General features: G+C 47.1%; 1 protein-coding gene across 1 annotated transcript in view; it reads right to left on the bottom strand.

Annotated features, from left to right (window-relative positions):
- Window positions 1–17,629, bottom strand: part of LOC142567963 (frequenin-1-like) — a 579,067-nt gene extending 561,438 nt beyond the window's left edge. Inside the window, exon 1 of the mRNA XM_075678065.1 lies at window positions 16,479–17,629. Coding sequence (XP_075534180.1) covers window positions 16,479–16,572 — 94 coding nt within the window. The 5' untranslated portion in view covers window positions 16,573–17,629. The remainder of the gene's footprint in view (window positions 1–16,478) is intronic.
- Window positions 17,630–21,232: the final 3,603 nt, after the last annotated feature.

The following is a 21,232-nucleotide window of genomic DNA, read 5'->3' as shown; positions in this document are numbered from 1 at the left end:
ACAATAACGCGGTTACTCACCGACCTTCTCAAGGCAGACGTGCCGTTTTCAGGGGGTCCTCAACAAATCACCGCATTCCCTGAGCTCGTAACACGCCCCAGAACGTCCCCTGTCGTTGACAGTTTTTATAGAGCCCGCCCTACCGAGGTGCTCCCAGACGCCAGTGGTCACGGCACTGGAGCGGTGTTGGTTTAACGACAACGAGGCGTTGACCGCGTTATTGCATTTCCTATCCACTGCAGAATTAACATAACCATTCTATTAGAGGGTTAGTGTTTTGCTGGTTTTTTTTTTGGAGCTGTTGCCAAATTCCGCCCTTACGTTTTCGGCCAGTCGTTTTCTGTGGTTACTGACCAGCATGCCTTCTGCTGGCTGACATCTTTGAAAGAACTAACGTGACAGTTACATCGATAGGCTTTATGCCTTTAAGAGTATTCGTACTTAGAGCCGTGCAAGACCGGCCACCTTCACCAAGATGCTGACTGCTTGCCGCGTTATCGCGTTGACAAACCTTACGTTGTAGACACTGAGCTTGGCGACGGCGTCTTGACGCTACTTAGGATGGAGCATATTCCTTTAACAATGCCACTCCTGATAAGCTAAACTTGAATTTTCTTATTTTAACGTCGTTTTCCGCGTTCGCTAATGACAGCATGCCCGACATCACGATTGTGCGCCATTTGTTGTTGCCAAAAGGTACTGCATAAGAACTTTTTGTGAACTGAAAAGGAAATTAGGCTGAACAAGCGTGCTTCAATATAAAGGAGTCACCGCTGACGTTATAGCGTAACCATTAGGGTTTGCCCACAATAGCACGTTACTCTCGCAGTGGCTTTATCTTAAGAACAAGAGTAGTCTAATGTCACCTGAATGGATTCACTCGGATGTGAATGGCTACCGTTTTGCTTCATAAGCTTCGGCAAAGCACTCCACTATTGAGCCGTGGTTGCCCGCCACTGAAAGTAAGATTGATGTTTCCTGGTGGTTCGTATATCATACGCACAATTTATTCTTCGTGTTTTCGTTAAAAATAAATTACACTACACTAGAAAAATGGATGCTATGCGAAAGAAGACGTCGAGGTATAAGTAAACAAATCTACATGGTCTGAAAAAGAAATGGCGGCCTCGTGATCAACTCTATCCGCATCGGCCTTGATTTAGATTCATTCTTGGTTAGCAGGCAATATTTGTTATTTTTTCTGCACATTTTTTACATCTTCATGAAGTAATTGGTTGATTTGTTGGTGCACTCCAGGGATAATGATCGGACAATAGCAGTTCCCATTGCCAGCTCGCAGCTGATGTGCCTCTCAATGGTTCCTTCGCTGAGAGACTTTTCGTGTTCCAACGGACCAGTCAACGTGTCCCTTCGCCCCACCTTTTCGTTTTTTCTCCCATAGCTTCTGACGTTCGGTGCGCGCTTGATATATATGTGTGCGTACTTTACACGTTCGTGCCAACATTTAGCCGGGTCTTGCGCGGCCTACCACTAACACGGCGATCGTGTCGCAATCGATATAACGCGCGCCTACAAACTCGCGAGCGCGCCCTTTTCCGAGCCCGAAATAGCTCGCAGTGTAACTGGCGAAGAAGCGACGTGGTTGGCGAGGCCGTGTAAGGGTATGCAGCGCACCAGCCCACTGCAGCCGCATTACGTAATTAACTTCCGACGTGCGCTTTCGGCCGTCCGCGCTCGAAGGTCAAAAGGCCGCCCGCGACGACACTGCGCTGTGCGGCCGCGTACGTAGTTCACTGGCGACGACACGCGCCGAACCAGAACGTGCGTGCGCGCTTGCCCCCCTTCCCCGCACGGGCTGTGCCAGCTGTGCTAGCTGGCGACGGCGAGGCAAAGTTGGGCGTGCGACAGTCTGAGCGGTGCTTTCGTGTACCGTTAGAAGCTGCGCTCTCTGACATGCCGGTTCTCTGCGTTGTCTGCGCGGTTAGAACTCCCTCCCAAGTTTTCCAATTGCTAGCCATGCATATAGAAGTCATCGTTTGACTTTCCTTCGGTTTGTTTTGCCGCAGTCGCCGAGAGGTGCAGTCTTCTGTAGGGGCCCTATAACGTAAAACTATTCCAATATGTTTCTATTCCAATCTCCTGACGTCAAATTTGCGTAACCACCAACGCAAGCACCGGGCGGTCACCCGCAGGGTTGTCTAAACAGACCAATCAAACGCTCTCCTCGTTCATGGGAGGTCACTTTTGTTTGCTTGAAAAACGAATAACGTTGCCTACACTGAGCGGCTTGTCGTATCTAATTGGCTGACAAGAGGCGAGCAGAAGGCTCAAGTGGAAAGGGGATTCGATGGGGCCGAGCCACTGCACTCAAAGTCGATAACCGGATGAAGAGGTTGTTACCGGCGGCTACGATTGGTCGGCTTTCCCTTACTTAGCTTGCGGTGGCTGGTCGAAAATCGCGGCGGCATGCAACGGAAGCTCAAGAATGACGCTAAAACGGACCCTCAACAAAGAAGAGTTGGCAGAATGAGGGGGTAAACGTGCCGAAAGTGCTCGAAAACGTTACACGGCCACGCAAGAAGCGTTATTATACGCAAATACACCCATGCTCTCCGGCAGGTGCGAGTAGCCAGCGTCTGAGTGATCGGCGGCAGCCGTCTTCTATTCCTTTCGGAACGGGGCAGCATGCGGCTATTCCGAAGCAAATTCAGTTTTGTTCGGCATATTAATGCATCTTTATCACGTACACGTCACTTTGACGCGGTGAGTTTTTGCGGTTTTGTGACGTCGCGTGACAGGCAGGTGAAGTGGGTGCAGCCCGAAAACTTTTTACCAATAGCCGAGGGCTAATGGCGAAAAGGGGTCGAATCAGAAACATCTGTTTTTCTTTTTTCTGTCAAATCATGCATAATCAGTCTGTACACATAACATCAGATGGGGAGGTATCGCGATTTTCGTGACGTCGCGTGACAGACAGGTGAAGTAGGGGTGGTCGAAAAAAGTTTTTGACCAATCGTGGATGGCTGATAGCAGAATTGGAATAGAAAAGTTTGGAATAGTTTTACGTTATAGCGCCCTAGGTAGAAGCTTTCAGGCTACCGATTTTTCTGGCCATGGCGTCCAGTGCCGAAGAACTCCGAAGTACGAAGGTTGTCGCTGTTAAGCGATGCGAGGGAAGCCAGGTACTTAGGGGACATATCATGGGCCGCAAATGGGACCTGAATCACCATTGGCGGTGCGATACTCTTTAGAGCGGCATGTGCTGAAGGCGCATTGACAGGAAGGTCTTTATAATGCCTTTTCTTTGTATGTCGACTCCCGCGCGTCAAGTGAAGCCTGACTTCCTCGAGCTCTAGTAGCTCATTAAATCATCTTCTAATGCGAATATTTCCTAGGGCGCAGCAAGCACAGCGAGATTGTCGCCGTTGAATCAGAGCCGGCATAACGTAGCGATTCCTTTCGGTGTAACGTATTTTTTTTTCATCAATCGCTCCCCACCTGCCGTACATAGATAATACGAAGGCGGAGAGGCGTTCGAACCCCTAGGAAGCGCGAAAAGAAAAATGATTGTGTCGGCACCCAGGCATTATCAAGACCCGGAATTCAGATTGGGAAATCAGAAGTAGTGGTGACATATTCCGGCGTCAGTCAGGCTGGTGCAGTTGCCGGAGGTCAAATTCGCGAGATACTTGTCGAAGTGCACCAGAGTGAGTGAACCAATCGTGTTGTACATCCTCTTGTGCGGTTCCGCAGGAGTTCTTATTTTATTTATTTATTTATTTATTTATTTATTTATTTATTTACACCGCAGGCCAACTTACTGGTCCATGCAGGAGGGGCAATGCAGTTGACAAGGTGATGACAATGCAAGGAAGATAATAATAAAAAAATATGTAAACAGTGCATGAAAAGGATGCAGCCCATAGCCACATTACAAAAACCAAAATGCTTGCCTTAGCACAGCAACTACAACAAAAAGAATCGCACATTTGAATTTATATGTGGATGAAAAACGCTGTGCCAAACAATAATCTCGCACTAAACATAACAAAATACCGGAAATTTCACATAAGAGACGAGAAAAATAGCTATTAATACTGCTTATGATTGTGTTATTTTATGTGACAAATAGTTTTCTAACTCATTTGTGAAGTTCCCTGATTGAAGTACATCAACAAGGAGAGAATTCCATTCGTGTATAGTACGCGGAAAAAAAAGCTGTTCATGTGAGATTTTGTTTTAGCAAATAACGGAGTAAGGGAAAAGTTGTCTATGTCTTGTTTTTCCTGCTTTCCCCTTCCCTTTCGCGCACTCCCTTTCTCCCCTTTTACACTTTCCTGTAAACGCCTCCCTCTGCGAGGCAGAAAACCAGACGCTCATCTGATCAACCTGCTGCCTATCTTCTTTCAGTCTTCTCTCTATCATCATGACCGCGTCGTCCAAAGACGCGATTGCGCAGTCAAATCGCCCTATTCTACAATGTGCCCCGCGCGTTTGCCAATATTTGACTCGGGATAAGCAGTGTCCTCTGCCGTCGCTTTTCAGGGAGGAATGCACCGCTCTCACCTCACCGCTCTCGTGCCGCCGGCACCCCAGTCGGAGCCAAGATCGCAGTGTAATCGGCATCAATTGCACCGGACGCGCTGCTGTGCAGCTGAACCGCATCCTCCCATTTCCAAGGCGCATCCTGCTTCACTATCCACTTGCGTTACCTGCAATAACCTGTAAATTTATTGTTCGTTGCCTACTAGAAGAGGTTTTGAAATAGCAGAGAAACTCGGGCGGGTTGGTGGGGAGTTCATATTTGACAAGCAGCAATGCTAAAAAGACGACGGTGTTGGGCTGCTAAGCACGAGGTCGCGGGATCGAATCCCGGCCACGGCGGCCGCATTTCGATGGGGGCGAAATGCGAAAACACCCGTGTACTTAGATTTTGGTGCACGTAAAAGAACCCCAGGTGGTCCAAATTTCCGGAGTCCCCTACTATTGCGTGCCTCATAATCAGAAAGTGGTTTTGGCACGTAAAACCCCATAATCTAATCTAATCTAAAAAGACGACGACAAAAAAAAAAACGGGATCACATTACAAGCGCTGAACACCCAATTAAAGCTTTATCATAGTAGAAGAGTTGAGGTTCCGCAACCTAATTACTTGGGGAGCAGATAGCCGTTATGGAAAAAGACAATACGAAACAAAAAATGCATTCTGGTGCTTTTTTATGACCTTTACTGGCACAAAATGGCGTTGGTGTACGGTGTTGGTCGTGGCCGTCATCAACGATGGTATGACGTCGGCGGCTGCGTGTACAATGACCGGCTCCAAAGTGCACTTCATGGTAGTGAGACAAATAAATAAGGAAGGCGGCAACAAAGACTCGAGTGTAGAATACGTTAACTACTACAAGTGTCTGTGCAAGGTTACGGAGAATTATGCGGAAGTGTTCTCATTTTTCTGCCAAAAGGTTTCTGCGGCTGCTTTTTTTTTCTTGTAGATGCATGTGGATCGCTCACCACAGGTGTTCTTTGTTTTTTTTTTCTGTCCTTTTCTCTGATTTACCTTTCCTTTTTACTTTCTTTTCGTCGCTATTATATTTTTCTTCAGGGGCTGAATGCACAAAGCTTTTCGGCCGTAAGTGCTGTTTGCCATTCCACAACCGTCTTCGCCAACAATATGTCCAACATCCCGAATGGCACCTGCTCTTACGAAGAGCGCTGTAGCGCACGAACTTTCTTGTGAATAAGTGTCCAGAGATACATATCTTCATTTAAAAAGAAAGTCCTCAAAAATCTTACGCTATAACTCTTCGTATAAGCCAATTCTAGCCAATCCAGACGCTGGGCAAATAACTAAGCAGCGAAACCGGCCAGCCAGTAGCCAAATGCACTTATGAACGAACAGCTTTGTGAATACGGCCCCAGACTGTCAGCGCTCTGTACGGCACAGAAGAAAGGTAACGATGCAGCTTGTGCAACGGCGCCGTCGATATTCGACCAGCCGTGGGCAAACAAATTGCACTTTTTTCTATTATATTTTCTCTTCCAAAGCGTTTGCTAATGCTCTAAAGTAGGCTATACTGTCGACACAAACTACAGGTGAGATTGAAATGAATTAAAAAAGCAAGCACACGCATTGTATTTTTGGGATTATTTTCATCCGTCTTATCGTCAATCTGACCGAGTTGCTGATTTTATGCGAGTAAAGAAAAAGAATGAAACTAAAAAAATTTTTGGGAATCACGTTTGCAGGGGTTGCTGTAATATTCACCTCGTTCATAATTAAAAGCAGCGAAATAAAATATTAAATTGGAAAGTATGGAGGTCCGTATTCACACGAAAGATCACGCGTGAGAACTATTCGTAAAATAATAGGTCAGTCAGTCGTTACGATTGGCATACTATTACCAAAGGCAGCCGACCAATGACAGACATCGCTTTCGATGGAAAGGCTTTGCGAGTTTTTCTCTGTGTCGTGAGTGCCCCAGCTATGTCAGTGGACCACCAATTAGTCCTAACAGCCACCTGGCTAAGTTGACTCTGTATTTTGTCTAACACAGGTAAGCGTTGACGCACAGAGACTTATCCTTTCAATGAGAGAAAACAATTAAAGACAGGATTGGCTTTGCTTCTGTTCAAGTAATATATCTTTGGGGCCAAATGCACAAAATTTATCTTACGAGAGAGCGTTTTCTCATTGGCCTGAGTTTGAACGGCCGCCCTTAATGATAGTGGTCAATGCGATTACGAGAAGATCGTAGTGGCAGTGGCAAATCGACAGCGTGACAAACGTTGCAAGATGGACCCCGGCACCTATTGTAGGCGTAGTCGTCTATTTGTCACCTCTTTGTCACACTTTTACTTGATATTAACACCTTGTCCTTCAGACCGATTTAGGGCAATCAGATGGCAGGCATTTATGCAGAAGAGATGCCGGGTCCATCGCTTCATGCGTCTGCAACGTGCAAAGTCACGAAAGCGCTGCTGCAACACTTCGGATGCACTAGCCTATATGACCGCTTACGATCAGCTGACGGATGAACGTTTCAATGCGTATGTGTCCATGCATACCGCGAACTTGTCTCTTATTTCCCTTCTTTTACTCCCCTTTACACCTTCCGCTGCGTATACGGTAGCCAAGCGGGCTATGCCATGGTTAGTCTCCCTGTCCTTCCACCTTGTGACTTCTCTCGCTCACTCTCTTACTCGATGGCCGAGTATAACAGTGCCCGCTGTCTTCTGCAGGCGAATACTGCAGGACCAACACGAACGTGCGCCCTTTGTGCTTGGCGCGGTTTTCGCAGGAAAGGTGTATATAGCGTGGTAGCGAGCGGAGGACGTTCCCTTATTTCTCTTGGGTAGCGGCGGAAAATGTCTGGCGCGCGCACTTATCGCCTCAGTGTATATTTTCCGCTGTGCACAGCTGCGACCGTGGTGGTCGCTCACATTGCGTGCGTAGAAAGTTACCAACCGCATCAAGCTGGAACCCGCATGTCGCGATTTCACACGCGGTGGCGGAATGCGGGCGTCGTTTCGACGAGCACGCTGGTGAAATCACTTCTCCACGGGTTTCAGTCGAAGGTAGACAAAAAGAAAACAGAAAGCTAGAAAAAAAAAAAAGCCGCGCGTTGCGGTACCAGGCGTTGCTCAACCAATGACAGTGTAGAACATAGTCACGCGACGCGAAGCTCGCTTCCATGAAATTTGGGGTCGTCCTTCGCGCGCATCTCGCAGCACTTCGAGAACAGCGGCCAGACTCGTAGACTATGTGGATGCATTGAATTAAGCGAGATATTAAACATAAGGAGAAAAAAAAACTTGACTTGGAAATTTTTTGCTAGTTAAGTTCACTTTATAAGAGCACATCGCCAGCACGAAAAAGAAATATTTTGTGCTGTGGCGAATTCTGTTGGCCGGCAAACGTGGCGCGAACACGCCATGGTGTTTGTTTGCGTACCGATCCTATTGCGTCATCGGCTGCTTCGAGTCGCGTTTTCACTCGTGAAATACGCGTCACGTGGTTTCAGCTAAAGGGCGACAGCAGCGGCAATAAGTCCACGTGACGTCGTGAGAAAACAATCCAACCTCTTCCACTGCGCATGCCGAAACGAAAGCGCTCATCATCGTACAAGATCGATGTACAAGAAACATAATAAAAAAATGTGTAGGGAATGGATTAGGCGCTCTGAAATGATGTACGCTGCACAAATGAATAGTGATAGAGTGATAATCACGTGACAGAATGGATACCATTTGCTAACTCGGACATTTACGTCGTTGACACGATCAGAGGAGAAAATGCACTAAACAATAGCGCGCAATAAAGATTGAGGCTGGATGTTTAGATCCGCTAAAGACGTTATCCGAAAACCTGCGATTCGTCCGCGCAGACAAGTACAGATTACTATAAGCCACTGCACTGGGTAATTTCCTTTCGCAGAGCTAGATTGAACCACGAGTGCGCGCTGTTCGATAATTATACGCATGCACTCATTACCTCCGCGGATCTGTAGTAGACCATCAAGGAAGGTGTTTCAGACCCGCACTTTTCAAAATGGCACTTGTAACATTGGTAGAGAAAGCGCCGACAGCACCACGTTTTGCAACCGCGCGCTTCGGCGCACGGTGCTAGGCCACGCAGCCCGTGCATCTCAAACCGCGGCGCACCCAGCGAGCGGCTCAAAGCCCCGGCGTCTTTGCATCCACGTACCATTTCGCACCGCAGAATACGATGTGCATATACGCGTTCCATTAGAGCCTAGGGTGCGCGCGCGGATAGAAACTCGTTTCTCCCAGCGGTGCTCCAAACTGAGCCCACGGTCCTGGTTACAGGCGCTGGCGGCGACGTGCTTCGCATCGCCAACCAAGTGTGGGTCTTTTTATCTCGTCATGCCAGCCGCGGTTGCCATTCGCGCCAGCTTTCTTAATCGCAACCCGCTTTAACAGGCGCGCGAAGGACGTGGTGCGACTGCTGCATGCGGTGTGTGCTGCTCGCCTCGAAACCACTCACGAGCGAGATGTTGGGTTAGGGTCAGAGTCTCCATTTTTCCTCCCCCGTTATTTTGCTTCTTGGAAAGCAAAACGAATAAAGTCGCAGCAAACATGCAGCTCAACACCAGGTGCAACGCGCACCTGAAGAATCGTAGGTCAAAAGTTTAGCTATACCACGCTGCAATATATATATATATATATATATATATATATATATATATATATATATATATATATTAATTATGGGGTTTTTACGTGCCAAAACCACTTTCTGATTATGAGGCACGCCGTAGTGGAGGACTCAGGAAATTTCGACCACCTGGGGTTCTTTAACTTGCACCTAAATCGAAGTACACGGGTGTTTTCGCATTTCGCCCCCAGGCCGGGATTCGATCCCGCGACCTCGTGCTCAGCAGCCTAACACCATAGCCACTGAGCAACCACGGCGGGTATATATATATATATATATATATATATATATATATATATATATATATATATATATATATATATATATATATATATATATATATATATATATATATATATATATATATATATATATATATATATATATATATATATATATATATATATATATATATATATATATCGATGCAAATATTATAAAGCCGCAAGTACTGTAACAGTCATCATTTGCATCATTTATGAATGCATACAGGGCGCCAGATGCACTTATAAGGTTACAGCTTGAACGTATGCGCGGTGCATAGTCTGAACAGGCAGTGTATACTACAGAGACAACGCATGCTTATAGACTAAGACGGCGCTGAATGCGTGCACCTCTGGAATAGCGGTAAATCATAATCTAACACGTATCTACGTTCGACAAGATGCCACGACACGTAACACAGATGCATAAGTAGATACGCGTCTATCGCGATACAAACTAGAATGTCGCTCGAAACCTGGTAGCCTTTTATTGATTTTCACCTATTTCAATTACAACACTCCTACACTCATTCGAGAGCACGGCAGTTGTGGAATACGCGATATAGGGTGCCACACGTAATTTGAGGCAAACTTTAAGAATATGCAAATGCCACGCAGCTCGACAGAACCAAGGTAATCTTGTTTACCGCCGCTTGGCGATACTCAGATCATTTATTGCATTGCGCCTGATTACATAACTAGTCCTAATTAATTCAGCTTCTCAAATATTACAATTAGGTGAAAGTGCCAACGAGGAAATTGCGGAGCAACATGAAAAACTCGCGATGCAGCTTTCTGTCGCTCGATACGGGCTACGAGAAAGAGCTTTGTTTTTATTTTATTTTTTTTTTCAAGCATAAGAGAAGCGCGCAAATACACGCAAAGTGCCTCGACAGGCTGCAGCCCTTCGCCGATCCGTGAGTCGCACATTATGACGCATTTTTCGGCAGGCGCGCTAGAAATAACAATAGAGGGGAAGAGTATACTTTAAAGCAACCCCGGGGAATGCAATTTCCGGCCGCGTTGTCGTTCGCAACCCTCGGTCTCACCATGCGACGTAACAGCTCGTGCTCGCGGCGTCACGCGGTAAACGATCGCCCGGAAATAACGCCACGCGGCTAGAACGACTGCGGCGTCGACTTTGGCGAGGCATTCACGCGAGCCAACACTCGATCCGTTTGTTCTGCGCGGCGAGCGTTACGTTATGCAAGCGCAACGCCCTCCAAGCACGGCGGCAGCGCGACGTAGATGCCGGAGGTTAGCGGAGGGCCGGTGTTTTTCCCTCTCCGAGAACGGGGAGGTGGGTGTTCTTGCTTTGAGCGGCGCGCGCAGTTCGGGCTATTGCGAAGACGCAAACTCTGCCTCGATAAATGCGTGCAGCAGTGTGGAACGCTATAGCTGGGCGGTTACTTCCCCTGGGACCCAATATTACGGAGGTCGCGCCTGACAAGATATCGGCACACCTGAGGAATTTCCTCGCGGTCTAAACTGATTCACTGCGACAACACCACACACCGCCATCTCTCGTCGTCGTCGTCGTGATCGCTGCTGTTGTTTTTGTTCTTCTTCTTATAATGATTATTAGGAGGTAAAATATTCATTTGTAAGTTGCCACGTATCACAAGCAGATAAAAATGAATTTTGGGTGCGAGAAACGACACAGAAATGAAAATTTAAATCAAAATAGAATAAAAAAAAAGAAACTAACAAGTTGATTGATCGGTTTGAGCAAGATAATTCCGGTCTTCGGGGCAATCATTTCTGCTGTTAAAAAAAGAACAATGAAGGCTCCGAAAGAAAGTCATTAAAGCACAGACAAATCTAGAACAAGACTATATATACGGAGCGACGTTCTAACGATCTTTTTCTCGTAACGGAGAAATTATTTATTGTTTCAGCTTCGCCCCAGATTGAGCATAATAGGAAGGAACCGCCGCCTTGATGGATTTAATTTGCACAGGGCAAGTACAAATTTTACCAGCCCCTTACTTTTCTCAAGAACCGCTTGTTGCTGCATTATACATGTGGCACGTGTTGTATTTGTTATTAGTTCTGGCCCTGGGTCCATATTCACAAAATTAGTGATACGCTAGGACTATTCCAAAGGAAAGATGCCAACCAATCGTGATTTTGTAAATATCATTAGCAATGATGGCAGGCGCGTTCGACGAGGTCAAAGAATTCTTTTTCTTAAAATAAAATCTCGACAGTCTTAATAATGGTGCATCTCAGTTCAATAATTACGCAAGTTGCACTAATGCTTTTTGCTTAATACAAATAGTAGGGCAGTTAATCGATGGTTATATTTACTAAGCACGCAGCGTCGCTTTACATATTCTCCTTGAATAGCTGGGAAAACGTATCAGAGCGATATCAAAACGCATGTAAGCGGTCCTCTGGCTGACTAATAACCTGCTTGCTTCTGCCTTTTTGTTTCTTTTCACTCTTGCTTTGCGGCGAACGTGTTCTCTCTGCTGCGCAAAGTAATGCATGCTGACGAGTATAATGAACAACTTACGACAAGTGCGCAAAAAATAAAACGGGGCCTTAGCGCTTACGGAGGGGTAAAAAAATCACCTATTTATTTAGTTATTTATTCATTTCTTTATTTATTCATTCATTCATTCATTTGTTTCTACACACTGCAGCCTCGAAGGTTTATCACAGGAGTAGGAAGTACAAAGTACAGAAATTGCAAAGATGTGAACAACGTAAAATGCAAAATCGATGGTTATTGATACACGAAATGAATTCGACAAGCCATATTGACGGGACATGACTAGGTAAGGCATTCCAATCTTCTACAGCACGGACAGAAAAAATATTTATGTACTTCGGTGCGACGTTCGAAAGGAGATATATTCAACTCACGAAAGCGTCTCAAGGTGGATGTAGGTCTAGGGTGTCTGATGTATTTGCTGAGTAGAGGAAATGGTGGAGAGCTAATCAGGGCAAGAAAACTCCTTGAAGATTGGAGGCGCTGACGGCAAGAGAGGGGAGCTAGCTTAAGAGTGAAAACATGGAAACTAGGTGAAACGTACCTGCCGTAACGACATGTCATCTAGCGCCATCTCGCGCTTGCGACTTGATTAGAGGGTGAGGGGAACATACCAAGTGTTAGAATGACCAATCAGTAAACTAGATCCGATTGCTTGTAATCTTTGTATGTAGTGATTTTGAGCACACCTTCACGTAGCAGAATTAAGTCTTATTTTCTCCCAGAGTCATCCGATGTTGTAAAATTTGTCAAGCTTACTAGCTCGCAAAGATATATAAAAAGAAAAAAAAATCAGCAGAGACACTTCAGACTACTTACGTGTGGGAATGCGAAAGCATTAGAATCGCTTAGGTGAAGTGTTTTCGATTGATGCTTTCGACGTGCTTTAAAGTTATTTCTGCTGAATAGATGTGTATGTTTGCGTGTTCGTTGACCACAGGCTGGAAACGTTCGGACCATTTTGCTGAAGAGCGATGAATTTCATGTTATGCCTAATGGTAGGTCTCTCGCGACTATGTCGTCTTCTTTTGTGTTCCCTTGCTTGGTCTTCTGAGGCGTGCTTCGGTGGGCGACCACGTTTCGCAGCTGCCACTGATGTAGGCGCTTCGGAGTGCATCGCAGTAGACACAGCACCGGTGACATCCGAAGAGAAAGTGACGTGATGGAGGTAGGGACGGAGACGGTGACGTCACGCGTGCAATGACGCACGCACAAGGCACAACTTTACCAATGGCGCCACTGTGGCATCGGGGAAGCGTGCTCGTCTTGCACCCCGGAATCCCGGTTTCGATTCCAACCCAGAGCAAAATTTACCTGATTTTCTCTTAGAAGGCCTTCATTTCTGAACAGAAACCTGCCTGACAAATCTGACATCAATCCGAGCATTTTTTGACATCTGTCTAGTCTTCGCGCCGTCGGCCATTTTTGGTACCATGTTTCGGCCACGCCACCGACAACAACGCCAGATTTTCGAATAATGGGGCATATAATGCTTCCGCTTTAAAAACACAGCGTAAGATGCATTTCGTTTTTGTACTGATCACCTATCGCATGCATTGACAGCGGCATGACATGGCTGGTTGAGTCGATAATGCGAGCACACTGCAACATGCCAAACGTTTCCACCGTACGCAACAGTTTATCCGCCAGCAGGCTACACATCGAAGGACTCCTGCCGTAGCCCTGGTGTCAACGAATTTGTGCAGGGGCATCAGGGTGGTGTTTCGATCTTCACATTTTGCCAAGCAACAAAGTTAAATCACTGTTTTAGCAACCAATATCTTGACGCGCAATCGTCCGGGAAAAAATTTCCTTATTGCGATGGGCCTTAGGGAACTTCATTATATTCTCCTGCCACAATTTAACCTCTAAACGTACCAGTTAAGAACCTGATCGGTTGTTTCTCGCTAATTGGAAAATTTACCGCGATATTATGTCGCCAATGTCATGCTCGCGTTTCAGTTTGGCTTTAACTCTGAGGGGGAAATCGCGCTACCTGCGAGAGTTGCAATGGTGGAAAAGGTGTAAGTGGTGTTTTAACACAGAATTTCGGATTTCTGGAGAGCAGGTTTACACTTTAATGTTTCTTCATCTAAATAAAATTTAAAAAACTATGTCTTTACGGATACGCATGACTCTGTACAGTAACCGTAAGAAGCGCGCCAAAATTACACTATGTACTCCGGATGGCGTTGATTGCCAGAGAGATTTAACTCTGAAGCGACTCTCTTCGACCCTTGATTAGGCGCACAGGAAGTGCTCTAAACAAGAGCGGAACGAAAAGAAAAAAAAATGTGTGAAGAAAGAACTAGTAATCACGTCGCGAACTGCTTGGCTTATGCGGCGCATCAAATTGTACGAAGCCGGAAATCACACACGAAATCACAAGCACGCGCACGAACTGCAAAAAAATAAAGGAAATGAAGTCCCGCATGACGGACTATAACCAGTGTGTGAATGCATGACAGCGCAGAGCGTTTTATGCTCCGTTAAGAACAAAATGTCGAGAAACAGTCTTACCAGCTCAGCCGCCGAAAATCTCGGCAGCTCTGCTGTGGCACTGCACGCCTGTGTTAGGGGAAGTAACAATTCATCATTCGGCAGTTTCGGCCTAACGCCTGCGCGTGTATTTCATTTAGGCATACTCCGAACGCCAGCGGATCGAGTGAACTTGGATTCATGGAAGACGGTACATGTGCAAGCACACAAAGACTGAGACTTCGTGGCGGACTTCGTTGCACAATAGCCCATTGTAATCCAAAAAGGTTTTTTTTTTCTCTCTCTCCCTCTATCTATTTCCTTCAACTCTGACGGGTATACAAGCATGACGGGTATCTCGAGTGTGTTACCACGCACTCGCAGTGTTCTGTAGCACTCGCCAGGCAGCTGTCGCATTCACATGGCGCCCCTTGCGAAGTGCGGCAGTCGACGGGGACTTCGTATACCGGGAAGGTGAAATCAAACTCGATGCTAGCTTCGACTGTGTTTACCGACTCTCACCTATGTCATACGCGGGCTCTCAGAGCGTAGAAGGATAGCTCAAAAGCGTGCATTCGCGTGACAAGTTGTTGCATCAGGGAAGCTCGGGCACAGTATGTCACGAGACGTCACCTCGAAAGGATGTCGAGTAGCATAGTCGACTTTGCTTTATCTTTTCTTGTTCATCCGGCACAAGTATCTTGCGTAACAGCACGGTTACATCTGTGGTGGAACCTGCAAACTCACAACACCTCTTTTTACGCTCGTCGGGCCTTTTGGCGTATGAGACATCTTCATGTAATAAACGAAAGATAGGTACAATAACTCAGAGTATTTTACGTCTTGGAATGTCGCGAGCACTTTGACCGCACTTCAATATTTTCATCGGCATTCACTGATCATAGTCATTATCTCGTATCTTATAGTCCTTGGTAATATCTCTCAGTCGACGGACAAAACAAAAATCACTCTTCGGCCGTGGTTTCATCTTGCATATTTTATATTATTACAGTTGTTACAAATGTAGTTTTCTTTTTTTTAACATACATGGACGCTCAAAGTTCTCGCTCGTTCCTGGAAATGACGACGTCATAGAAGTGACGTGCTTGTGTATGCAAGACTCCATTGCATCCACAAACACAATCACCAAACAGAATCTGCGGGAAGTCTACACGAGGCGCTAAGAACAGTGACACGTCTCATCACAGAATGACGCAGCTTCGATGTGCTATAAGAGTATGCGAGTACGAACAGTTTCAAGAAATCGCCCCGTAAGTAATTTCCATGCTTTAATATGTCTCGATGGAAAAAGAAGACAGCTTTGGGAAAGACTAGTGTTCGAAATAAAAAGTAGTGGAGTGTGACAATATAAAAGGGTGCTAATGGGCAGCATCACATGTGACAGGTTACCTGGAGTTTTCAGGCTCGTCCTAACGGTTGTTGACTTCGTTTGTTAGAATGCGCGCCTGGGCTCGAAAAGACTGCCCTTGTAACAATGGTTAAACGTTGACATTAAGTTATCCCACACATACTGCGTTGTTGCAACGCAAGCAAGTCATGCTGGTTTCAAGACAATATTTGTAATGCGATATAAACCAGGTAACGTTGTGGGAGACGCTAAATGTCTGCGATAACTCTGTAGCAGCGTTGAGACAGTGTTAGCTTTTGCGTGGCTTTGATAGTATGGTTACTAGAATGCGTCGACAGGTGCACAAACTAACTTCAGCGCAATCCCGCGCGCTTTCCACTCATTACCATCTTCGTGTTGCACAATGATATAGGCATAATTATGCAGCTCGAGCAATCTGGCAAATACACAGCCGCCATAAACTTGCACAAGTCGCACTCCCTAGCACAAGGTAAATTGCCATTATCCGTGGGAATCGGTATAGCCAGCATCTTCTCGCTTTTAATCCTTCGGGATTCGATCTTTTCCTCTTCGTGTGGGAGCTGCGCAACGTTCATTTTAAAGATAAACGAACGGGCCTCATCTATCATCACGTCACCCGGTCAAGCCGCGCGCACTGTCACGTGAAAAAAAAAAGTAAAAGAAAAAAAAATAGAAGGGAAAGCCGAAGTAAAGGCTCGCAAGAGTAGCACTCACAGTAGGTGGACTCCTCGAGTTCCCGGATCTCGTCCTTGGTGAGCTTGCTCGCCCGTTTGCCCATGATTCCGAAGATGCGGCGCCCGCGTTCCATGGCACTACGACGTCGGCATCAGACGGGGGTCGCTGTCAGCCGGTCGTCCGGCCTGCCCGCCATCGGAGTTCGCCGCCGCTGGGACGATACGCTCCTCAGAGAGGACAGCTCACGTTGGTGCCCGCCGCCGGCAGCGAGTTACCGCACGAAAAGTGGGATCCGCAGAGTGCTCAGTTCGCCGCTTGAAATAGCCTGGTTGGTCTTTTTTTTCTCTGCCCCTTCTTGTTTTCTTAAGAAGCAGCGTTTCCTCTCAGTTATTTTACAAGACGTTCGCTCTGTCCACGATACACAAAAAACGAAGAAAACCAAAAGGCTGTACCACAACTCGAAATGCGATTGCACAACTTTCTTTGCGCAGCTCTTTCCGTTCGCAGATCGGTGAACTCGGAGTAACGGTGAACTTGGAGCAACGGCAACCCACAGAAAGTTTTTTATACAGCGGATGCGGATGACGTCTGTCGCAAACAACGGAGCAGTAGTTGACAATCCACGCGCTGCTTTTATAGGTTCGATTGCACTTGCACTGGAAACGGCAACGACGTTTTGATTAGTGTGAAGCAAGAGGTTCGGCAGGAACTTAGAAGAGCTGCGTAAGAGGCAGTGAGCTTCTTTCTCCCGACACTAGCGGTAAGTATTCTTCTTTTTTGTTTTTTGTCTGAACAAATTGGCGACAACCAAACATCCCAACCTGTTTCCTTTCTGGTTGGAAGATCTTTGCACAAAGTTCACAGTATTGTCCTATGGCACCCGCAGCTTGCAACGACACAGTGGTCGCTTACAATCCGTGGAACAGATAGTCGCGGCGAGCTCCGGCGCAGTTCACGAACTCTTCATCGCGCTCGCATTATGGTCCCGGTAACAGGTTGTCACCCGCTGGTCCGCGCATGCACATACACCCGGGTCCACAGGGAATGTGTGCACAGCGGCCGCGAAACGACTTCTCGATCCGGGAAGTGAGGAGAGCGGGATGGACGACGGGTTGCCACCCTCTCCACGGGCGGTTCTGCGGAGGAGGGCACTGGTCTCGGGCGGCGGCTGTGCACGGGTTCCCGGTACGGCGGCCGAGTTTCGACTGAGCTGGGGTCCGGAGCCGCACTTGGCAAAAAGGCGCGAGAGGAAAAGGGCGAGAAGGCAGCGGCGGGGAGCGGAACCGTCCCGTTGCCACGGGCAACCACGCACCGAGCCCCACTTCATTTCGCCCTTTCCTTACCCCATTCGCAGTCTTCCTTCGCTCCTTCGCGGCTTTCCTTTTTTTCCCCTGCTCGTCAGCGCCCTCTCTGGTCACTTCGGCGAAACACGCCTGCGAAACGCTGCCCGATGTGTCTTTCTGTGCTCGCACACACGCGTGGGTGTCTGTGCGTTCCTGAGCGTGCACGCGTTTTTTGTTTTGTTTTTTGTTTCCTGGCATTGAGGTTCGCTGTGGATAACTGTCTATAGAAGATAGGTAAGTGCAACCTGCGTTTGCATCACTGGGGTGTACCGTTTCGGCCGTTCCTTTGGCTTCTGTTATTATGACTGTTCGAACGTCTGCCTCAATAGTTGTAAGGTTTGCGACTTTATAATAAAGAAAATCAGTTCCTATGTGCAGTTAATGAAGATATAGCAGCAGCTGCATTCTAGAAAATGCGACGGATGCAGTAGTTTCTTCATGGACGTTATACTCAACTTTTATCATGGCAGCACAAAGTTAACATTGGCGCACTGGTTTCAAAAAGAAATAAATGCAAAGAGATACGATGTTCAAAACATGTGTTCAATGCAATTTAGCAAAAATAATAAGCATAAACGATAATTAGCTGTGATATTCACAGCATATGCGTTAGTTCGTCAGCGTTAAGTGCAATACTAGAGCGGTGAGTTGAGGTGAAACGTTACTTGAGCGCACCTCTTCTGTTTGTGTACTCAGTACACAGAATGAATAGTTAGACGTGTTTCCTTGAGGCGTTGTTGTGCGCCATTGTTGTAGCCTGCGAGAAAGTTAGCACTATCGTTGCCTCACACGGCGCATCGCATCGGGGCAGAAGCGTTAAAGTTTATTGAATTTATGGCGCTTTAGGTGCCGAGCGCACAATCCGTTTTATGAGGCACGCGGAACTGGGGGACCCTATTTTAATGCTGATCACATGGGATTTTTAAAGGGCGCCTAAGCCTGAGTGCACGAGCGTTTTCGCATTTCATCCCTGTCGAAATGCATCTGCCGTGGTAGGGATCGAACACCCGACCTCGAGCAACGCCATGGCCACGAAACTACCGCGGCGTGTACTTAAGTGTTGATCTGATGGGCGGCCGCTTCCTTAGTGTCGTCTAGACGCTGTAGGGTTTTAATGCGGCTTTTTGTTCTCGCGCCCTACGTCAGTTGTCTACTTGAAAAACTTGTACGGTGTTTATTTTTTCCGAAATAGCGGAGAGGCACTGTGGCGCACATTGAATTTATATTCATCCGATTTGTCCGCAACTGCTGACATGTGTAGTAGCCTTTCGTTGCATTCTTACGTCGCCTTTTCCCTCTCCCGCCCTCCCCGAATGTATGCGAGTTGCGAGCGAATAGTGGCAATACTGGCAGTCACTGGTTTCATGACTGCATCGGTTCTTCCCCAATCTCTGCCTCCTCTGCCTGCCTCCTCTCTACCATTCTATCTATTTTCCCTCTGGACTGTTACACGTCATTACAAAGGTAGGCGCTGCGGTTTCTCAATGCTCTTGCTGGGTGACCCCGATAATTCTAGCAGTCGAGAGGGTATTGTGATGACGACCAGTGAGCTTCAGAAGGCGTTGGGACGACGTAATGTAAAAGTATACAAACGAGTCTCTCCCATGACCTTTCCGCTTTGCAATGCTTCTGCTATTTACCCTTTTGTATACTTAGGTGAATACCTGTACCGCACTGTCTACTGCCCTTCTAACGCACTCCTGTAAACATCGCTGATGGGTTTGAGAGTATCGTGAAATAAATAAAATAAAGAAATAAATGTAAATACATGTTCTGAAACACATGCCGACGCGACGTGCAAGACAGCAGCAGCCGTAGCATTGGAAAAGACGAAGGAAAAGATAAAGCAAGCTTGACTTTAAAAAAAATTACGGAGATTCTGCGCACGGTCGGAAGCGATTAAGATGTTGCGGCTAGAGTGGCGTTCAGGGCATGGAATCCACCAAGCCCATAGACTGCTGCGTCAGCTTGTAGAAAATGAAGGAAATATGGTTTATTTAGCTTAGTTACACAACTCCAGTTACGCCGGAGCAAGTTAATCGTCTGAGTTCACATCAGGACTCTCTGTCCTCACTCTCGAAAAGTCTCTGCGTTTAATACCGTCGTCTTCCCTAGGCGAGTCAACTAGGGAATCTGAAGACTGAATCTGAATACCACGCCCATATTCACCATAACCTGCATTAACTCTGCCTCCGAAGAAACTGGTTTGGAATCTGTGGAAAGAAATCAACCGGCGACACCTAGTTCGTTCGTCGTTGCCTCCCCCCCCCCCCCCCGCCCTTTCTTCTTCACTCAGTCTGCCAGGTGAAGGGCGGCTGAGGGCCTTTCGTAGAACCGTGCTACAGCCGGTTTACACGCTGTCTTGACGGCTGGATAAGTGCCGAGGGATGGGTGGTGATTTGACTCGTCTAATTAACTGCGCCTATCAGTTCGTTGCCGCGGCTACCTCCCTTTCATTCTTTTCTTCGGTTCCCACTTAATGTTGGGGTGAGCGCGTTTAGTCGTTGTCCACGCCGCGCTGACGTCTGGATAGGAGGTGCAGTGGTTTGACACATGGCAAACGTTCAGGTAACACCCTCAGTGGTGTTGAGACGTAACAAAGGGAAGCCTTTTGTAGTGTTCGCGTTAATTGCTAGTAAATGGTGTAGCCGTCGATGGTGAAAGTTATAGTTGTTGGGCTCTTGCTGCAATGAGAGAGCGGTGAGTTATATGCCCCACTTGCGTACACCACTTGTGTTTGTCCACGTGGTACACAGAAGATACAAGGAACGTGCCTGCTTGAGGCGTTGTTGTTGTTGTTCATAGCCTGCGAACAGGTTGGCTTTGTCATTGCCTCACACGGCGCAACGCATCGTGTCAGAAGTGTTCAAATTTAATTGAACTATTGTGCTTTACGTGACAAAAATAGAATATGATGATTATGCGCGCCTAAATCTATGTGCACGAGTGTTATTCAAGTGAATATATCCTTGCTTGCTTGCTTGCTTGCTTGCTTGCTTGCTTGCTTGCTTGCTTGCTTGCTTGCTCGCTTGCTCGCTTGCTCGCTTGCTTGCTTGCTTGCTTACTCGCTTGCTCGCTTGCTTGCACGCGGCATCGGAGGTTGGTTGAGAACGTGTACATGGCCGGGGAGCGGGGGAGGTGTCTATGACATCTTTCAAGCGGGAACTTCGTAAGTGCTGCCGCAACGTCCTCTAGAGCTTCCTGGTAATCACCAGAGTACCCTCTTGGACTCCCTGGCGAACGACAAAATGCCCTATGGGTAACTGTAATCTGACGTGAGACCCCGGCGAAAGCATTTTAGCAGACGCAACGCTTTCCTTTGCACTCACGCACAATAGCCCATAGGGGAGATGTAGTGGTAGAAAGAGGAGAACGTGTAAACCCAACGCCGCGCCAAACCGGATGAATAACAGCGTTCACCCTCTTCGCTCGTCGCAGCGTGCATACGTG

This window comes from Dermacentor variabilis, unplaced genomic scaffold (genome assembly GCF_050947875.1).
Source record: "Dermacentor variabilis isolate Ectoservices unplaced genomic scaffold, ASM5094787v1 scaffold_15, whole genome shotgun sequence".
In the NCBI taxonomy this organism is placed as follows: Eukaryota; Metazoa; Arthropoda; class Arachnida; order Ixodida; family Ixodidae; genus Dermacentor; species Dermacentor variabilis.
This window is presented reverse-complemented; position numbering and strand designations above follow the sequence as displayed.